General features: G+C 38.9%; 1 protein-coding gene and 1 long non-coding RNA gene across 10 annotated transcripts in view; one reads left to right on the top strand and one right to left on the bottom strand.

The window, feature by feature from the left end:
• LOC122878749 overlaps positions 1 to 17502 on the top strand; it is a 127711-nt gene extending 110209 nt beyond the window's left edge. The window contains exon 4 of one of the 2 annotated variants that reach the window (XR_006378576.1): positions 12582 to 17502. This is a non-coding gene — a long non-coding RNA (uncharacterized LOC122878749). The remainder of the gene's footprint in view (positions 1 to 12581) is intronic. The other variant, XR_006378637.1, reaches the window with a different exon arrangement.
• LOC122875541 (transducin-like enhancer protein 3-B) overlaps positions 17241 to 18783 on the bottom strand; it is a 37395-nt gene continuing 35852 nt past the window's right edge. For all 8 annotated transcript variants that reach the window (XM_044196048.1, XM_044198608.1, XM_044197762.1 and 5 more), the window contains exon 21: positions 17241 to 18658. In XM_044196048.1, the coding sequence (XP_044051983.1) occupies positions 18551 to 18658 (108 nt within the window). In that variant the 3' untranslated portion in view covers positions 17241 to 18550. The remainder of the gene's footprint in view (positions 18659 to 18783) is intronic.

Consider the following 18783-nt stretch of genomic DNA (forward strand, 5'->3'; position numbering starts at 1 on the left):
CTTGGGTCTTTGTTCATAAATGCTGCTTGTTAACCAAAGTGAACAGTAATTCCTGTGTCGATCAAATCACTGTTTTATGTGTTTGAAGTTGTCTGGCAACGTGCACATAACACCCGTATATTAACAACCCATGTTGTGTGTTCTGCTGTTTTAGCTCACAAAATAAGCAATCACAAAGAGTGTCACAAAGTGTCAGAAAGTTTGTTTCTTCACATTTCTGCTGCACAACACACAACTATATCTATTAAGACCCATATCTTCATTTTGGAGAAACTCTCTTTTCTCATCCACGCTACAACACAACAGCTGCGATTACAGATTCATCCACTCTGGAGAAGATTTAAGAAATTCATCGTTTTTGGGTCTGTCTACTTAGTGTAGACACAAGGCCTCCTCAAAACCCTCAAGATGCATGAAAAAGTAGGGGCAACAAAACCAAAACCTCAATTATTACCACCAAGTAGAGAGGCAAAAAAAGAATTAAAACAATATATGTAAATTGTGTCTTTCCTGAGTACATATTATTTCACACCACCATGTACTGGAGGTAAGGACAAGGCCAAACGTAACATGAGAACTTAACATAATATTCATCAAAACATGATCTATATTTTTTTCTAATTGCAGTTTTAACAAAGCATTACCAATAACTTATTTGGGATCTGGCAAGAAGCCAAATAAAACACAATGCGCCTTCCAGTTCAAAGAGGCTCCATTAAATAAATGTCATACTCCTTTCACTGCAACATAAATCCAATTCACCCTTTTGATTATACCACTACACTTAAGCTGTCAGTGCTCTGCTCACTCTTCTGCTGCCACACTACTCATCTGAAAGCTATGCTGACACTTGCTACTACCACCCTAGCATCCATCTGTAGGGAAGATATAATGATCTCTCCATGCTCCCTGCTGTGCCGACCTTGGTGTCTGCCAAACATTAATGCTGTACATCCTCTATATTTACATAATAATCTATTCCACTTGAGTTGGCTGACTTAACTGACTTCATCCGCTACTTACAGACAAATTGCTAATTAGAGACCGCTCTCATGTTCTAGCCAAAGAATTCTTCCCAAGCAGAAGTTATTATCATCCTGTGCAATCAAAACTGACGGCAGTGTGATCGCACAACTCACGTCACACAAGGAATAATAATGAATAAAACTAAAAGAAATTAAATAAAAATTGTGTCTATTTCTTTCATATAGTACTTTATAAAAAAGCAGCAATCTGTCAATACTAGGTTTATTAAATGGGAAAACTCATAATATCCTCTGATTGGTAGTTGTCATGGAAAAAAAGACCCTTACAATTTTCTGCAGCCTTAAAGAATCATTGACTGACACTCAACAGTTTACTTAAGAGCAGTCAGAATATTGGCTTTTCTCTGTGGTAGAAATGAGAGCAATTACCTGTGCCTCTTATGAAGCTCGCTGAGGCTTTGTATAAAAGCTTTTCCACAGTCTTGTATTGTTTAAATGTAATGTCCTAGAGGACAAGTGTGCAACAATCTTTAGGTGTTTCAACTTTTGTTGAAACTGCAACCGGTGCTTTTCTGTGGGGAAAAAATGTTGTTTAGTTTCACTGTGATTGTCAATAGTGAATTTCAGTTTGGAAAAGATGTTTCTCAAATATCTGAAGCAAAATAACTATTTAACGGAGTAATTTAGACAATGTTATTAGTTTAATGTGCACTCAAAGTTTGTTAAAGAATAGACATATATATCTTCCATATAATACTGTTCATGATAATACCAGTAGAAATCTTAATGTGATGAAGATTTGTCATCACAATATTGACAATATTGCAACGTGTTGATTTACTAACGTCATAACTATGTACAGCAGCAACACACATGGCGGAAGGTGAAAGTAAGACTGCTGCTGTCTCGGCTGTGGAAGATTTGGTTTAAAAAAAGGAGCAACTTCAATAGTTTGGACGAGGTTTGACAACATTAACCTTTAGAGAAACAGAGCAGAAACACTACATCAAACAAAGGCCACATGCATCGTCATCTAGTATGTCTAACTACACTGAAACATGCCAGCTGTGTTCACATTGTAGTAACTGACCAGAGCAGCATGTCAGGTACAAAACCTGAGTTGGTAAATGTGGAGGCAAATGGTTCAGCCAGTCACAGTCAGGTGGGGATGTTGGAGGAAAAGGTCACTGCACCTGCACAAGAGAGCAGACAGCACTGCCAGTCAAAAACCAGGCTGAAGTTAGTTTGAAAATCACCAGCTGGACACGTTTTACCAAGTTTGGTCCGCATCGAGTTGAAGTTAGTTTTATAATTTGATATTAATCAGGTAACAATGACTGTAATTAAATTATACATTTATTTAGCTGACGCTTTTATCCAAAGCGACTTTCAATAAGGGCATTCAAACACGTGGATACAACCCAAAAATTGCAAGAATCATGCAAGTACATGCAATCAGAGTTATTTTTAATATCAGTACAGAGCCACAGCTCTGCCTCTGTCTGCTCCTGCACAACATCCTGTGAGCCAGCTTACCTTCCTGCCCAACAACCAACCTACCAACAGTTTCTCCAAAAATTATTCGTAATAATTAATATTTTTTCACTGCATAGGAAATCTGAACAGTTTGCACTCTTTTGTTTCTTCATTAGTGTTTCCATTATCGTGTGTGTGTGCATCTGAATGTGTGATCATCGTGCTCTCACATTGTAAATCATTGTTGTAATACCAGAAGCACGAAACCATTAAAGCATCTGTTTGTTGCCATTTCTAATACTGCCTCTTAATTAGAGCTGAGTGGCAGATTTGAATTCATTTGCATTTTGAGTGAAGGAAACTGGGCTCAGAGATGAATACATGTTAACATGAGATGACATTCAGCAGACTCTCTTTTAAACACCACACGCAGTTTACATGTCACATGTTCAAGTCGTATTGTGATTTTACTGTACACATGCATGTACCCACACATACACACACTTACTTTACACCTCTACACATCAGTCGGTTGAGTCAAATGTACTTTCAGTGCTTAATGCAATTTCTTTCTCTGGGAGGACCCTTGTATTAACTGAGTAACAGTAATGCTCCATTAAAGCCAAACACAACTTTATTGATTGTATGTAAAAGGAAATCAGATGTAATGTACCTGCTTGTCTTTGTTTGATTAATGTCTGCGTCTGTGTATGGATTTAAAGAGGATGTCGACAGATGACATATGTTGTAAATTGTGATCCACCACAATCTAAAACTCAAATTATACATTCTGCTTCTGTATGTACATTTTATCATCTGCCCACGCCTGCAAGGGTCCACAGTACGTATCGACCGAACACGTGTGAGCCCATCCACCTATGCAAACACCCAATTAAGTATGCCCACAACCACGTGCTGTCCACTGTCCACCCTTCTGTCTGTGGAGTATATCAGGGCCTTAACTGTGCTCCACCTACTCTACATGTATTTAAGTTTGTCTTCGACTGATAGAAACCATAGTAAAGTAATTGTTCTTGAACTAACTGAATGTCATTGTACATCAATCAGTCGAGACTGGTTTGCCAACGTAAAGCATTGTTGATATCGTATTTTATTTATATCATTATATTATTTATTTATATATTTTATGTTGCCTATTTATGGAAATGATCCCCCATAATCATTCAGATTATGATGTCTTAATGCTGTTGGATGTCTGCATCATTGACAGGAGCTGGAGTCAGTGTGTGTTACAGGTGGAGCTTCAACAGTCTTAGTAAGCATCGATTTAGTTAAATGATGTCTGGACATCTATGTTAAAACCATAAAATCTATAACCTATAAATAGGTTACCCATAATAAACATATAAAAATGTGTTTATTACACGGCTTTGTTAATCCTCGATTCTGGTCAATTACGGCATTATACGGTCTGTTATTTCTGAAGAGCAGACCGCTGCTATGGACGCAGTTCTGATCGTAGACTCTGGAGTCCAATCATATCAATCCGCAGAAAGAAGTCCTTTTTAAATCAATATTTGGTGTCAAATTATTGATTTCTTTATTAAGTATCACTGTAATAAGCGTGAAATTAACCCCTTCAGGGTGATTCCAGACAACTCCGCCAACATAACTCTGTCGGGGTTAATTTCGCAATAATGACCGGCTTGCTGAAAATTAACCCTTACACGTTACATACCATAACCTGCGTCTGGGTTACATATAGCCTATAATATAGTCATTGCTTCAACAGCATTTCAATGACTACATGTCAACATTCAGGGAGGACCTGCTTCACAAAGAGCACAGCCAAACCATATAATGTTATGCACATACAGTTAAAATTAGGGCAAACAGAAAGAAATTGTTTACTATAATATGAGTGCATGAAATGTAAATAAATTAAATATTTGATATGTAACAGTATGCCTCATTAGTATGTCTTAATTCTTAATTTAGAATTTTAGGGGATGGAGTTGCAGTTTATCTCACTAATTAAACTCTAGTGTCCTATGAGCAGATCTAATCTCTCATCCCATCTCCTCCAAGCACTTCTCTGAAAATCCAAGCACACTCTAAAATTAAGCATTTCTCCATTTTTCCCCTCTGATCCCAGATCAGCCTTCTGCAGCACAGCAATCAGTACTATTTGTCCTTGCTTACCCTGTGTTAGCTCAATGATGGGTCTATATACACGCTCAGATAGACGCTGAGGTTTGTTTTCTGTCTGAACACACGTCCGTACCCCAGCCCAGTCCACAATACACACAGTGTAGCATGTTAGCTGCTTTTCAGCTTTAACGAATTAGCTTCATTGTGTCTAGGAGTCATTTTTTAAATAAGTAATTACTGTGAATCCATTGTCTGTGGTACATTATATTGCCAAAAGAATGTGGATGCCTACTCACATGTTTTTGTGTGCTTTTTCATGGCTTGGACAAGGCTTGTTAGTTCTAAGAAGGGTAGGGAAATCTCAATGTTAAAGCATGCAGTAAGATTTCAAACAATAGTGTGCTTCCCCAAACTAAATTGTCCACTAAATTAATGTCCACTGTTGTGGTGTCCACATACTTTTGGCCATGTAGTGTGGTGATGTGTGAATTATGATGGCTGGACTGGGAAGCGTCTGGACAACAGAAAGGCTGTATCATTAAAAAGCCAGTTATTTGATTAATAGTTGTGGAATTGATAGAGAAAGGTTGGGGGGTTGAGATGTTTGTCAAGTGGTTTGTGTGTGTTGAGTATTTGAGTGGTAAACTAACCCCGACCCCCAACTGGTACACACATACATGATCACTGTCTGTCTTTCTTTGCTGTCCACTGTCCACCACACACACACAACTGCTCTCTCACACTTTGCTTTTTTCTGACACACAAAACCCTTCTGCAGTCTTCCTGAGGACAATAGCTGTGCAGTGAGGTGAGACTGCAAGAGGAAAAGCATTTATCCTAGCGGAGTAGTGCTGATGACCCTCCCTGCTGGCTCTCTCTTGCTCTCTTTCTCCCTCAGGGCTAACACAGGAAGCTTTTCTGTCGGCTGGACGGAGTCGGGGGGTGGAGGGTTAGCGGCAGGCGGACCGCTGTCACACCACACACAGCTTTTTCAGAACACAGGGTGTACTTTTGACATGTGTCTACTGACATTACCCATGATGCCGCCCCTCCTCCCCCTCTCCCCCGGCTAGGGTTGTCTCCTCGCCTCACAGGGGTAATGGTGTGTGAGACAGGTCGAGAGAGGGAGAGGGAATATGCTGCGTCTGTGTGAGTGTGACAGAGAGAAACTCAGACTGAGAAACAGAGTAGACAGAGAGAGAGGAAGAGCTTTTGCCTCTGCAATTCTAGAAATTGCCAGTTTGTCTGTTTGCTGTGGCAATTTTTTGGGTATGTTTTAGTGTTTACATTTGTGTTTACGTATGTCCAGATTTCTCTAAGAAGCAGTATTTCTGTATTCACATGCAAGGCGTTTTTCCCCTCACTTCTCTACATCTCTTTGATTTCTTAAAATAATTAAAGGAAATAAATGGCACTACTGCTTGCTAGCTAACTAGCTAGCTTACTTTCTGGGATTCTTACTATGAGCCTTTCAGTTCTTGTATAACTGGAGTGAGAGCTGTTTCTGCATTTTCAGCAATAATGTCACGTTCACATCACATTGAATGTAGGGTAGGCACGGGAAAGATTCACATTTCTTACTACTATTGACATGACTATTTGCACATTAAAGTTTAACTCTACCTTAAGTCCTAAGTATTAAATAAAACAATGAATAATTCTTATAATAATAATTTAGGTGTGTTCACGTCACTCAAGGCGGTTTTACGATTGCAGAGTTGGTGCTGTGAGGGTCAAACATACTGGATGTGGTCGGTATAACACTACATCCAAATTTGGGTTTAGTTACCTTGAACAAGGACTGGAGGCATCCATTTTTGTTTACTTTTTCTTCCATGCATCCATTCGACTTCTGTACTACTTAGCATCAACAACGATTTATTGGAGCTTCCAGAAAGATCGGAGCCGTAATTACAACTTGGATGTTGACGTGAACGCTGTTTTCAAGTCGGAATATGGCAATTACAATAACTTTGATATAACATGAACACTGCATCACTCAAGCTCTTTCTTGGTGCGTGTTGGTCTCCGCTGCCTTGTCATTGATTCTGATTATCACAGGCAGTAACTTAAGGCATAGCCGAGTAGTGGAGAGAGCCGAATTTGTTGACCTCAGGATTACATCTCTCCTTTTTGCCAGTATATCTGCCGGTTAATTGGACTGTAATCGCAGCATGAGCTTTGGTGGTTTACAGCCGAGTGTTGAGTAAATGGGATGAAGATCAGCAACTCCAAGGACAGAGTGTGGTTCTCTGCTGGAAAACTGTTTATCGCATTTGGTTATATGTGAGTTGCTGCCCCAAGTGAAGGTGTTCAAGGTGTTTGTGAGAACTGCTGCTCCTTTGTGTCAAAAAGAGCCAGCTGAGGTTGTTCAGGCATCTGATCAGGATGTCTCCTGGTTGTCTCCCTGTGGAGGTATTCGGGGCACGTCCAACATGTCTGTGTCCGAGCTTACGTGTGTGTGTGTGTGTGTGTGTGTGTGTACACTAACACACCTTTCAGTCAAGTGATATCCAGGCGAATGCTTACTTGACATGACAGACATGGGATCCGGATAGTCTTATCTGATGAAAGAACTTCATTTGCTGCACGTGTCTCATTGTGCAAATGAACATGTCAGTACACATTCAAACTGTTTTATCATATACAGTAGCTGTTTGCTCATTTGGCTGTTGAATATTGTCAGTGTGGATAACCAAGCAAGCAGCGACGTGCTGAGATTAAGATATTTTTAACTATGTATTCCTGGATAGCTCTTGTGCATGGATGTTTTTATTATTGATTGGAAGAAAACTAAAAGAAAGTATATAAATATACATGCCAAGCCATCCATCATGTACAAAACATACACACCGTTAATCATCAGTGACAGAGTTGGCTGATTATTTGATTAGCCTCACTGACTAAATCCAGTTTTCAAAGCAGTATTATAGTCAGTCTGGTGTTTTGACCGATGCTTTGAAATCCTGTTGGTTGGAGGCTCCCTCCTCCGCTCTGCTGCCACCCTGACTGCCACACTGAATGGGCAGTTTCCCCTTTCGCCTCTCGCTTTGCATAAAGCCCATAGAAATCCCAGGAACAGGCTCACACTCATTTGCCTGTCACATTAACTTGGCACCTTACTTTCCTCTGGCCCTTTAACCACTGTGACCCACCCAAACAAATGACCTGTTCATACAGCACAAAGCCCCCTGCTTCTCTGTCAGCCTTCCGGCTTCATTTCACTTCTCCCTCTCTACAATGGCCTCTTCTAACGTCCCCTTCCTCATCTTTTGTCTTTGTTTTCTTTTAAAACTGACTTTACTTCATTACTTAACTTAAAACTAACCAATGTTGTATAAGTAAGTTTTATTAAAAGGAACTTGCTTCAAAAACATGCCATAATAACACATCCTCTATTGCCATGTCCAATTCAATGAAGGACTGTGGCTCTGGTTTTAAAACAGTCAACAAATCACATTAATATCAAGTTGCTGGGTCGGGTTACAGTTGAACTACAGGATACATAACGACTACAAGGACACGCATATTTACCAACTTTCAGGTAATACCAGTAACTCTGGGTTTAATTTGTGACTGTTACACACGTTCACAAAAATAGATACACACTCACTGCAATGCAGCTTTATACTTCTACTCCGCTACGTCTCAGAGGCAAATATTGTACTTTTTTACTCTGCTACATTTGTCTGACAGCTTTAGTTACTTTTGAGATTACAGATTTCCTTCCTGTCCAGTGAAAAACATGTCTCTCCACATTTGGTGATTTTGAATGTGAATGTTTTTGATAAACTGAAGCAGTAAGTCTTCCTTTATGGGTTGAGAAAATGATGATCTTATAGAAGATGATGCAGTGCTGTAGATTAAACTACCTAACAGTATATAAACCAGTTAAAATGCAACATATGCATTAATGCAGCAGTAATATTAATCCAAAAACATCATCTATAATACCATAGATGAATACCATTTTTCTGCAGAATGAGTACTTTTGCTTTTGGTACTTTAAGTCAATTTTGCTGATAATACTTACATACTTTTACTTAAGTAAAGCATCTGAATGCTTCTTCCACCACTGTACACACTTAAACTCACAATCTCGTGCGCACACACGACATCCAACATCTACCACCGTTTGAAGAGATGATCGGTGCAGGTGCAGGTGGGTGTTTGTCTGTTGTTTAAGGTTTTCTTGTGCTGATATATCAGCGGTCACAGACGCCAGATAAACACTAAACACAGACAACCACTGTGCTCTGAAACTATGTACACATACTGCACACACATATCTTCAGGTGTGGTTAGAATAATAAAATGGATTACTGATTGCTGAGGAGAGATCAGCCTTTTGTTCTTCCCTGACTACAACTAATTGAACAGTCTGTGAAACCTGACATGAAATTTAATTTTCTTAGTACTTTGTATTTGTTGAAGTTTGTGGTAGTATTTTCTTTAAATAAATTATTCGTTTATCAAACATGTTCCCTGCCAACCAAAGTAGTCTAATTTTTAGTGTCCTGTGAGAGTCTAAATGCTGTTTCAAAAGATTTCTCACCATGCTAAATAGATTTAATCCTTATTTTTGGCATTAAAACGGTCAGATTAAGCACAACTACTTAACAAAATAATAACTGCTGGCAGTATTTATTTAAGCATATACTTAGTGGCTATCAAAAACTAAAAAACAGAAGTTTACCCTGTGAGTGGCAGAATTTCATAGTGATTTGTATAGTGGATTTCAGTATTTAAATAAGTAGGCAAATCAAGTTGCCTTGTCGCAACTAGTGCAAATTATTAAATGTAATATATTCGCAACATTAACTCTTGACAATGTCTTTACATAAATAGGGTTGACCAGCAGTAGGGGATATGCAACAAAAAATTAATCGGGAACTATTTTAATAATCGATTAATCGTTGTAAGTAATTTTTTAGGCAAAAATGACAAAAATGTACTGCTGCCACCCTCTCAAATGTCAATATTTGCTCCTTTTTTGCCTTCTATGATAGTAAAATGAATATCTTTGGATTTTTGGACTGTTGGTTGGACAAAACAAGTAACTGAACCTCGGGCTTTATAGGCCAAACAATTAATTGAGAAAATAATAGGAATATTAATTGAAAATGAAAATCATATTTAGTTGTAGTCTTAATGTAGACCAACTTCTGAGGATGTATTCTATTTTTAGTCTCTGTTTTTCTTTTTATAATTTATTACAATTACAATGAGTTTTAGGCACTTGAAATTTTTAAGCATTCTGACCAAAAATGTGCGTTAGCAAACATTAACCCAACAGACACGGAGAAACATGTTCATCTCACTGAAGTTGTGCTTCAGGCCACCTGATGAATATAAAGTCATCCACCAACTCCTGTGAACAATACCTGGGTCTTTAGCTGCTAAAGTCCATGTTTACTCCATGTCTTGGCTGGAAACTGCAGCCGGTGGTTTAAATGGGGTTGCTGACGATGGTGAGACTCAACCAACAGTCCGTTCAGCTGCAAAACCAACAGAATGGTTAAAAAGCGACATAAAGCTTCAAATTTGCTGGTTGTCAATGGATTTCTTAATATCAGCTGCCCTTTCACAATATACAGAGTAATTTGATCGAGTGTTAATATGAAAAATATTGCCATGTCTAATTAACATGGGGATGATATTGAAACCATCACATGATTATGTGAAATTAACAATCATTCCTCAGTATTTTTAGTAAACTCCTCATGCTGTGTTTTACTGTACTGAACAGTCTCTCTGAGTTTCTCTGAAGTGGCACTTTTGCCCTGTTATCCTAATTATCTCCGAGGACGTCCTCGTTACAGCTCCATTTGATGGAGGAGGAAGGAAGGAAGTTTATAATCATGTTCAATTAGTGCTCCTTCACATTTTATCTGAGCCCTTCCACTGTGCTAATAACTTATTTGTACCAATTATTTGCTTTGCTGAGCTTGTTAACCCCCGTGTTCACCTTGGCAGTTAACGTGATTGCTGTGAGTGTTTCACAGTTTCCCTTTTACAAGTGTTTTTTTTTTCTGTTGTTACTTTGTGTCTGTGAGCCACTGTTCTGCTGTCTATCACCATATATCACTTACTGTATATCACAAAATGTGTTTTTAACTATAACTGGGTATTCCAGTGCTCATTACTCAACATCCTGTCTCAGTTGTTTGTGTCTGTTGAGACAACAGTTTGAGCTCCCATTTATTATTTATTATTCCCTCATCAAAAGTTACCCCATTTGCCTTCATATAAAGTTCCAAAATCTTCCTAATGACACGTCCTGTATGTGTATGTTTCAATAAAATCGCCAACATCATGTGCATTTCTCTCTGTTTCAAAGGGCAAACAAATCAAACAACGAATAAAACATGTTGCTCCTCTTGGTTTTTTTCACCTCCTCAGTTAGAGTGGGTGACAGAGGAGTCATCTGATCCTCTAGTCTTAAGTCAGGGTTTGTTTTGTGCGCTTTATGCGTCCTACGTTTGAACTCTAAAATCCTGTCCTCCTCGATAATAAAGGAGTAGTTCGACATTTTGGGAAAACTATGGCAAAAAGGGACTTGTACAGATAAAATAACAAAAGATTTACCATGTTCATTTGTGAGCTTTAGAGGTGCTGGTAGCTGGATTTGGTTAGCCAGGCTAGTTTTTCCCCCTTATTTCCAGTCTCTATGCTAAGCTAAGCTAACCGGCTGCTGGCTCCAGCTACACATTTACCGTACAGACATGAGAGTGATATCAGTCTTCTCATGTAACTCTCTGCAGCAAAGCAAGTAAGCGTATTTCCCAAAATGTTGAACTATTCAACATTTCAACAAGTCCCATCACAACATTCATTTTCATCTGGACACAAACTGCAAAATACAATTACAATGTGAAAGCAATGAATTGGACTGTTCTTGAGTTCGGACAGGATGTACAAATAATTGTGCACTTTTTTGGGTGAATTGAGAGAAATTTTGATAATTTCCATCACAGACCTGATAAGCTTCATTTTTCTTTTGCTTTATATGGTTTTGCAGTAATGGACAAAACATGTTGGAGAACATATTTTAATGAAACATGAAATGTTACTGGTGTTGTTAGTAAATCAAATCCATATGGAGTGGAAACAATAACATGAATTCCTGCTAAATCTAATCAATTAGAAATGTGTGGAACTTAAACAGTAACAGTCTGTTGCGATGAACACTATAGACTGGGACGAGGATCAGTTGATTGATTATGTGACTTGGAAAGTGGATTTAGATTTACAGTAAGTTACTTTTTAAGGGGACTTAGTTTCTAATTGGGTTCTACTGGATTCTATGTGCCGTGTGAAATATCTCCTAAAAAATCACAATAGAGTTGTATCAACACGTCCCTGACATTTATCACTGGATTGCGTTATACTGCGAGGTTTCTGTTATTCTGTATATACAGTCAATACTGACATACTTGATATTTTGTACAGAGTCAGGGTGCTGTTAGCTGGTCACAGGAAGCCAATGTTTGGTTTTCTTTCTTACCTGAATCCTTTCAAATCCCCCTCCAGTCTCTCCCAGACAAATGATTTGAAAAAACGAGTTTAAGCATTGTTCTCAACAGTCTGTGATCAAAGATCAAGGGAAAGGCTTTTATAACAGCAAAAGCACTGAATTATACATAACAATATGAAAACTCACACACACAAAGCCCTTCTCTAATTTGAGCCCCTGATCCTGAGTGGGCTCTTGTGTCCGGCAGAGACTGATGAAAGCGTCTCATCTTAAGGACAGGTCAGAAGATGGAGCGAGGCCCGAATGCTATCAAAGGGACCCAAATGACCTCTGGGAGCTGAAGCACCAGCGCTCTCTGCCTCTACACAAGCCCCCTTTAATCTCCCACTGCTCTCCGCAAGCACTTGGTTAGAGAGAAAGGAGAGAGCTTCTCATTTTTTATCTGCTCCTCTCTTTAAAAAAAAAAAACAAAACAAAAAAAACCCCAAAAAGTGCTGCACCCTCATACACTCCTCTCCGTTTTTCTTCAGCCCAATTGATGTGCTTATAGGAGCTGCCACTGGGGATACACAGAAAAGAAAGACGTGGAGGGGTGTAACTGCTGACAATGCTGACAATGGAGAAAAGAAGATGGTGGTAGATGAAACCATAAAAGGCTGTCTTGGTGAGAAGAGAGAGATGGAAAGAGAGAGAAAAGCCTCATCATTTTGCTCTCCATTTCATCTCACGGCGCTATAAAAGAGAGATGAAATCAGACGACTGTCAGGTAAAAGAGAGTAAAACCTTTGCTTCCCCTCTGAAATGGGCCGAGAAGAGAAATGGAGAGGAGAGAGGTGGAGCGCCCTGCATCACTTCTGCTTCACAGAAAAAGCTCTGGACTGTCAAGAGAACAAAAACACTGGATTTTACAAGGCCGAGCCTGTCAAAGTGGTTAGAAGCCTTTACTGGAGCCCAGTCAGCTTTTAGCAAAGATGGAGGGAAAATGTTTTTTATCAGTTGGGTGGAATGGTGGGATATGTTTTTAAACATGGCTCATTTATATTTTCTGTGTAAATTTAGGCAAATATCAAAACACATAAAAAAACAGACATGTATCTTGACATTTAATGTATCATCTTTTTCCATGTCAAGGTAAAACAATTTGGAAAACCACAGCTGGACTGGTTTGCTCTTATGTTTTTGACATAAGCATTTATTTAAAGTGTATCTTACCATACTTACATGCTCGTTTGTACACTTAAACATCCTGTTCACACTGGCTGTGAAGAGATCCCCTCCAATGCTATTTCAGTGTACATAATGTAGACAAAATCCTCTTTCTGTGAAAAAAATGCATCCCAAAGTTTAACCAAAGGTAATTTGAGGATTGAGCAGTTGCAATTAGTCAGATTAAGTGTGTATCTCCCAAAGTGTTTAGTACATTACTAAAATGACCAAAACTCTGGAAGATACACACTTGATTTGACTAAATCCAACTCCGTTGAGCTTTAGAAGTCATTTTTCACAGAATGAGGACTGTGAAATTTGTGCCCCATCACTTACATTGAAATCACTTTAGGAATGGATCTCTTGTATGGACAGGAAGAACAATTACAGCGTCCAATAACACTTGTGACTGTACAAGATAGACTTGATAAAATGTGAACCTGTACTTTAACATGACTATATCTGAATATGTAATCTACATAATGACATCTTATCATGGGTCTTTGCATTTACGCCTGCTATTAATAATTGTTCTGTTATCTCGATTTTTTTAACATTGTGATTGGATGTCAATATGCATATTAAGTAGGCGGTAGGTGCGTCCTAGGTCAAGGGAAAGTTTGTGTACTACCTTTTGAAAGAAACATAATTCTGCCTGGATTATATTTTCTGCAAAATGTTCACTGACATTATCCGTTTGTGGCAGCCAGAATTCTTTTCACGGTTAGTTTAGGTCAAAGCACTTGGTTAAGGTCAGGGAATGATCTTCGGCTTGGTTAAATATTGAAAAGTCAACGGTGACACAAGACAAGGACGTGTTTACATTTCCGTATATATCTCTGTATTTCTCAATATTTAACAAAAACCACTATCTTTGCTTCACCTCAACTCAAGTGTTTAGTTTCCTAAACCGAACCACATGTGATACGCAGAACACAAACCCTGGTCTATGGCCCACTCTGACCGCCTCGTTATGACTTGTGTGCCACTTTATGGACCTGAAAAACCATCACCAGTGAACATAATCCACACAGCTATTAAGTTTCTTTTAAAACCTATTAGGCAAAACCATTTAGTAATATATAAACATAATTTCTTGACAGGATTACACAAGAACAATTGATGGTAATATATTTGAAGAAAATATGTACAGAGTCTTCAGCCCACACAGTTAGGTGAAATGCATGGCAAAGAAATCACTCCATATTGCAACCCCATCCCCCCTCTCTCTCACCTACACAGTCAGAAATCACAGCCTTACTGCCAGCACCCCGACAAAAGTGAAAATGAATGCACTCACCACCTGTGGTGGGAGCAGAACAAGAGAGTGGGAGAGGACGTGGGAGAGGAAGAAAGAAGGAAAAGACGTGGCAATTGTTCAGTCCGATGAGTCAGTCAAAACAGGATTCACAGACACTGACATGTATAGTATATATCATGAGTAATCTTATGGAAGCCTGCGCTTGACAAAATACATAACAGAAAAAGCCAAAAGTAGCAGTTTCATAATCATATGCTGGTTGTTATTAGCATGACATTTGTTTGTAAGACATTTTATCCTCAAATCCTGTTTCATAATCATCACTGATATCAGCAGAAAGCAACAAATCCCCAAAGTAGTTTGTCTTTTTCTCAGGTGTGTGTGGGAGTGTGTGAAATGTGAGTGTGACTGAATGTGTCTCTGCTGGTTCTGTGATTCAAGTGAAGCAACAGAGTAGTCACTGGGTACGTCTCTGTGTGTGTGTGTGTGTGTGTGTGTGTGTGTGTGTGTGTGTGTGTGTGTGTTTGCCAAGCCACACAGATCCTGAGCTGTGTCTCATCCCTCCCACCATTACTCCTGTCAGCAGGCCTGAAACCACAAACCATCCCGTCTGGAAACAAAGCCATTAACTCACAACAACCGTCTCTGTCTCTCTCACACCTTTTTCTTCAGCTTAGATCTCCTCTCTCCGTCACACTTTACTTGTTTTATATCAGTGTGTGAGCTGACAAATATATTAGACGTCTGTGTGTCACAACTGTGACATTTAACTGTTCCCATTAGCAAAAATTACACCTACAGTAACAACTTGATTTCTCTGTCAACAGTGGCATTTAGTGTTGAGTGTGTTTGTGAATTCACCGGCTGAACACCAAACTAGACTGTTCCTGAATCCAGAACAGTAAAAGGTTGGTGTTTAGACTGGCATTTGGTCACATATTTACACTGGCAGATAAATGGGGAGTCTCATGAGGGACTGGTACGACCTGCCAGGTAGCCTGTGAGATGGTTATCAAAAAGGAAGCGCGTAACACAAGTTATCCCTGAAAAAATGTGTTAAAACTCTCTACAGCAAAAGGGAAAACATGTCAATCAACCTGCCGTGTTTCTTTATTCTTTCACCTTTATTTAGGTTTGACAAAGCAGGTACCTTACTATGATTCAAATGTAAAAACAATAATTTTGAGAGAAACAAGCTTAATAAAGACTTGTAGCAACCCAACCTTTCTCCAAAATGTGGCATTATAAACCTGTATGAATATTCATACAAACAAGGATCCCTTCAATATATGTTACTTTCCACTTTCTGTATTAGTTTTATTATCACTGATTCCCACCAGCTTTGCTCATGTCTGTGTGGAGAAATATCAGATAATGAAGAGAAAATAGCTCAATGTTACTTTGGTAAAAACACAACATCATTTTCAGTATTATGTCCATTGTAAAAAGAACTTTTACATTTTAACTCACGAAACAACAAACCCAGTCAGTGTGGTATTTTAGATAACAGTGTAATCAATAGTGGTAAATTAGTAGTGAACATGCTAGCAGATTAGCTCGCTAGAGGTTGTGCTAGCTTGGCTTCCATCGGTCACATGACTCATCTTGGAGGTTGTAGTGGTCCCTCAAGAGTGTCCCAGTTGAAAGGTTTTAAGCTAACTTGTTGTGTCATGTACCATTACATGAACTACATACAGTTAGTAACTTTCTCAGCTTTCAACGTGTTTGTTTTGACTCATAAACCGGTCAGAATTGAACAAAAGCTCAAGTTTCGATTCATCTTATCTGCTTTCTGAACTTAACCACAAAACATTAATATCTTTCATGCTGTTTGTTTTCCTCTTTAAACAGAGATCAACATGGAATTCAGGAACACACCCAACATTGTGAATTGTGAAGTTCACACAGAGACGAGCCAAGGGGACTGAATGAGTCCATGGTCACACTGAGGTGAGCCAAAACTGCTCATTCAGACAAACTCTTTTACAATCCTCAAATATTGGTTTACTTTCTAACTCGTGAACCTTTCTGAGAAACGGGAGAGAGATATGATGATGATGATAGAGGATTGTGGATTAACAACAGCTCTTGTTTCTGTTAGTGATACGTGGGCATTAGATTAAAATCAAGTGTAGCCAGAGTTTTAGAAATACTGAGGTCATTCTTTGCACCCTCCACTAATCTCAGGAAAAAAACGTGACAAGGTTTCTAACATTTTTTAAATACTTGAATTTTTCGTTTATTCAGTCAACTGTTCTTGTGTGAACATGAAGGTCTAAATGCTGAAGCCCAAACTTATTTACTATTTTGTTGATACATTTAAATATATTGAGTCTAAAAACATGCACATGGTGGGTGTTTTATACGGCAGTATTTTTAAATAGCTTGACAAGGTGTCAGGGGGGTTTCAGGGGGTTACGGGCCAGACTAGCCGTTTCTATGCTAAGCTAACCGTCTCCTGGCTGCAGCTTCATATTTAGCATTCAGACATGAGAGTGGAATCAATCTTATCTAATTCTCTGCAAGTAAGAGTATTTCCCAAAATGTCAAACTATTCCTTTCATTTATAGAAATACAGAGGATATGATCAGTGTCCTAAATGGTAGCTCTGGCCCTGATGCGTCACACAACACACAGGCCTTCAGAAGCCCCTGGAGAACATCAGATGTGTATATTTGTAGGTAACAACTGATGAAATGTTGTCAATCACAAGGAAATGGGCCATTCTACAAAAACTGTTTTATTGATTTATTAACAACTGTACATTTCTTTTCAGTGCTGACAGCATTTGCTACATACTTTGGTGTGATTCAGAGGGACTGGCGCATTTCGCCCCTTTTTATTTTATTTTATTTTGGGAAATGCTGACAGGATCAGGAGCACAGTGTACAAACCAAAATTATTCACTGTTGTCTTAACGTCAACATTGGAGATACTATATTTTCTAATTTGTGTACTTCTGTTGCCATTCCTTCCTTCCCCAAGAGCATTTACATGTCTCTCTCTGCCTCCCCATCACGGCCGACCACACACATTCCAGGAATATTGATAAGATACAAAGGGCAGAACAAGTCCAATAGCACAGATTGGACTGTTTGAGTTTAGTCTGTAGCCAAGAAATCAATGGTGCAATTCAACATCCATCTTACGTCAAGTTAGCAAAAAGCACATTGTCATCCAGTTTGTGTCTGTTGCCAACGGAGGTCCAAGGGTTAGGCTAAACATTAAACATTCCCTATGTCCCGTAATCTAACAAAGGTAAAACAAAAAGGGGAGAAAGATAGCACAGACAGCGATGTACACTTTAAAAATGTCTTTTTCTATATATGAATTAAATTTACATCCATTTCTTTTCCTGAATCATAGCGTCCCGCTCGGTCGCACAGTGGTCCAAACCAGCAGAGGCTCTGCCTGAGTCAGAGGACTCCACGTTTTCATCATCCGGTAAGAGCACTGTGAGAAAAGGCCATTTTAAAGTCTCCACAAAACGTCCTAATTGCAAGTTTCATGCTCCTCTGTTTGATTTCTGAAAAGGTCAGCCTGGAGAATGTGCTTTAAGAAAATCAAAGAGTAAAATTGTTAAAAAGTTCTAATCTATATGTTCTGCTCTCCCACTCAAATATCATGGCATAAGACAGAGTGGGCAAAAAAAATCATCACAAGTACACCCAGGACATGAAAATATATATATTTTTATAATATATATAAAATGTCTTTTATTTAATCCGATATGTACACTTTTCACAAGACGTCTGGGGAAACGAGGTTCTCAGAAATGAAGCGCGGCTTCATCGGGTTACACCCAAATATTCTCAAGGAAAATCAGAAAAAAAAAAGTGTAACCCAAAAATAAACCCTCCAAAACAAAAAGGACAGAAAAGGTCAACTACTTTCCAGCACAAGCATCCTTAGGCTAACAGCTCCAGTTAAGTTTGCCAAGTCTCAGCGCGTTGTAGTCCACAGATGGATGGTCGAAGGAAAGTAAGTCATCTCATTAGAAGTGCTGAAGCAGAGCAGGAACCTCCTTTGTCGCTAGTAGATGACCTCGTAGACGGTGGCCTTCTTGTCACCGGATCCTGTCACGATGTATTTGTCATCTGCTGAGATGTCACAGCTCAGGACGGAGGACGACTCCTTCGACTGGGGAAGTAAAAGTCACCATTAAATCTTCCTTATATGGTTCCATTATTTCTCAAGTTAGAGGAGTATAAGTTTTCATTTCTTTGTGGTTATTAGATAGTAGTTTGTTTTATTAACCTCATGAA

This window comes from Siniperca chuatsi, linkage group LG1, assembly GCF_020085105.1.
Source record: "Siniperca chuatsi isolate FFG_IHB_CAS linkage group LG1, ASM2008510v1, whole genome shotgun sequence".
NCBI classification, from domain to species: Eukaryota; Metazoa; Chordata; class Actinopteri; order Centrarchiformes; family Sinipercidae; genus Siniperca; species Siniperca chuatsi.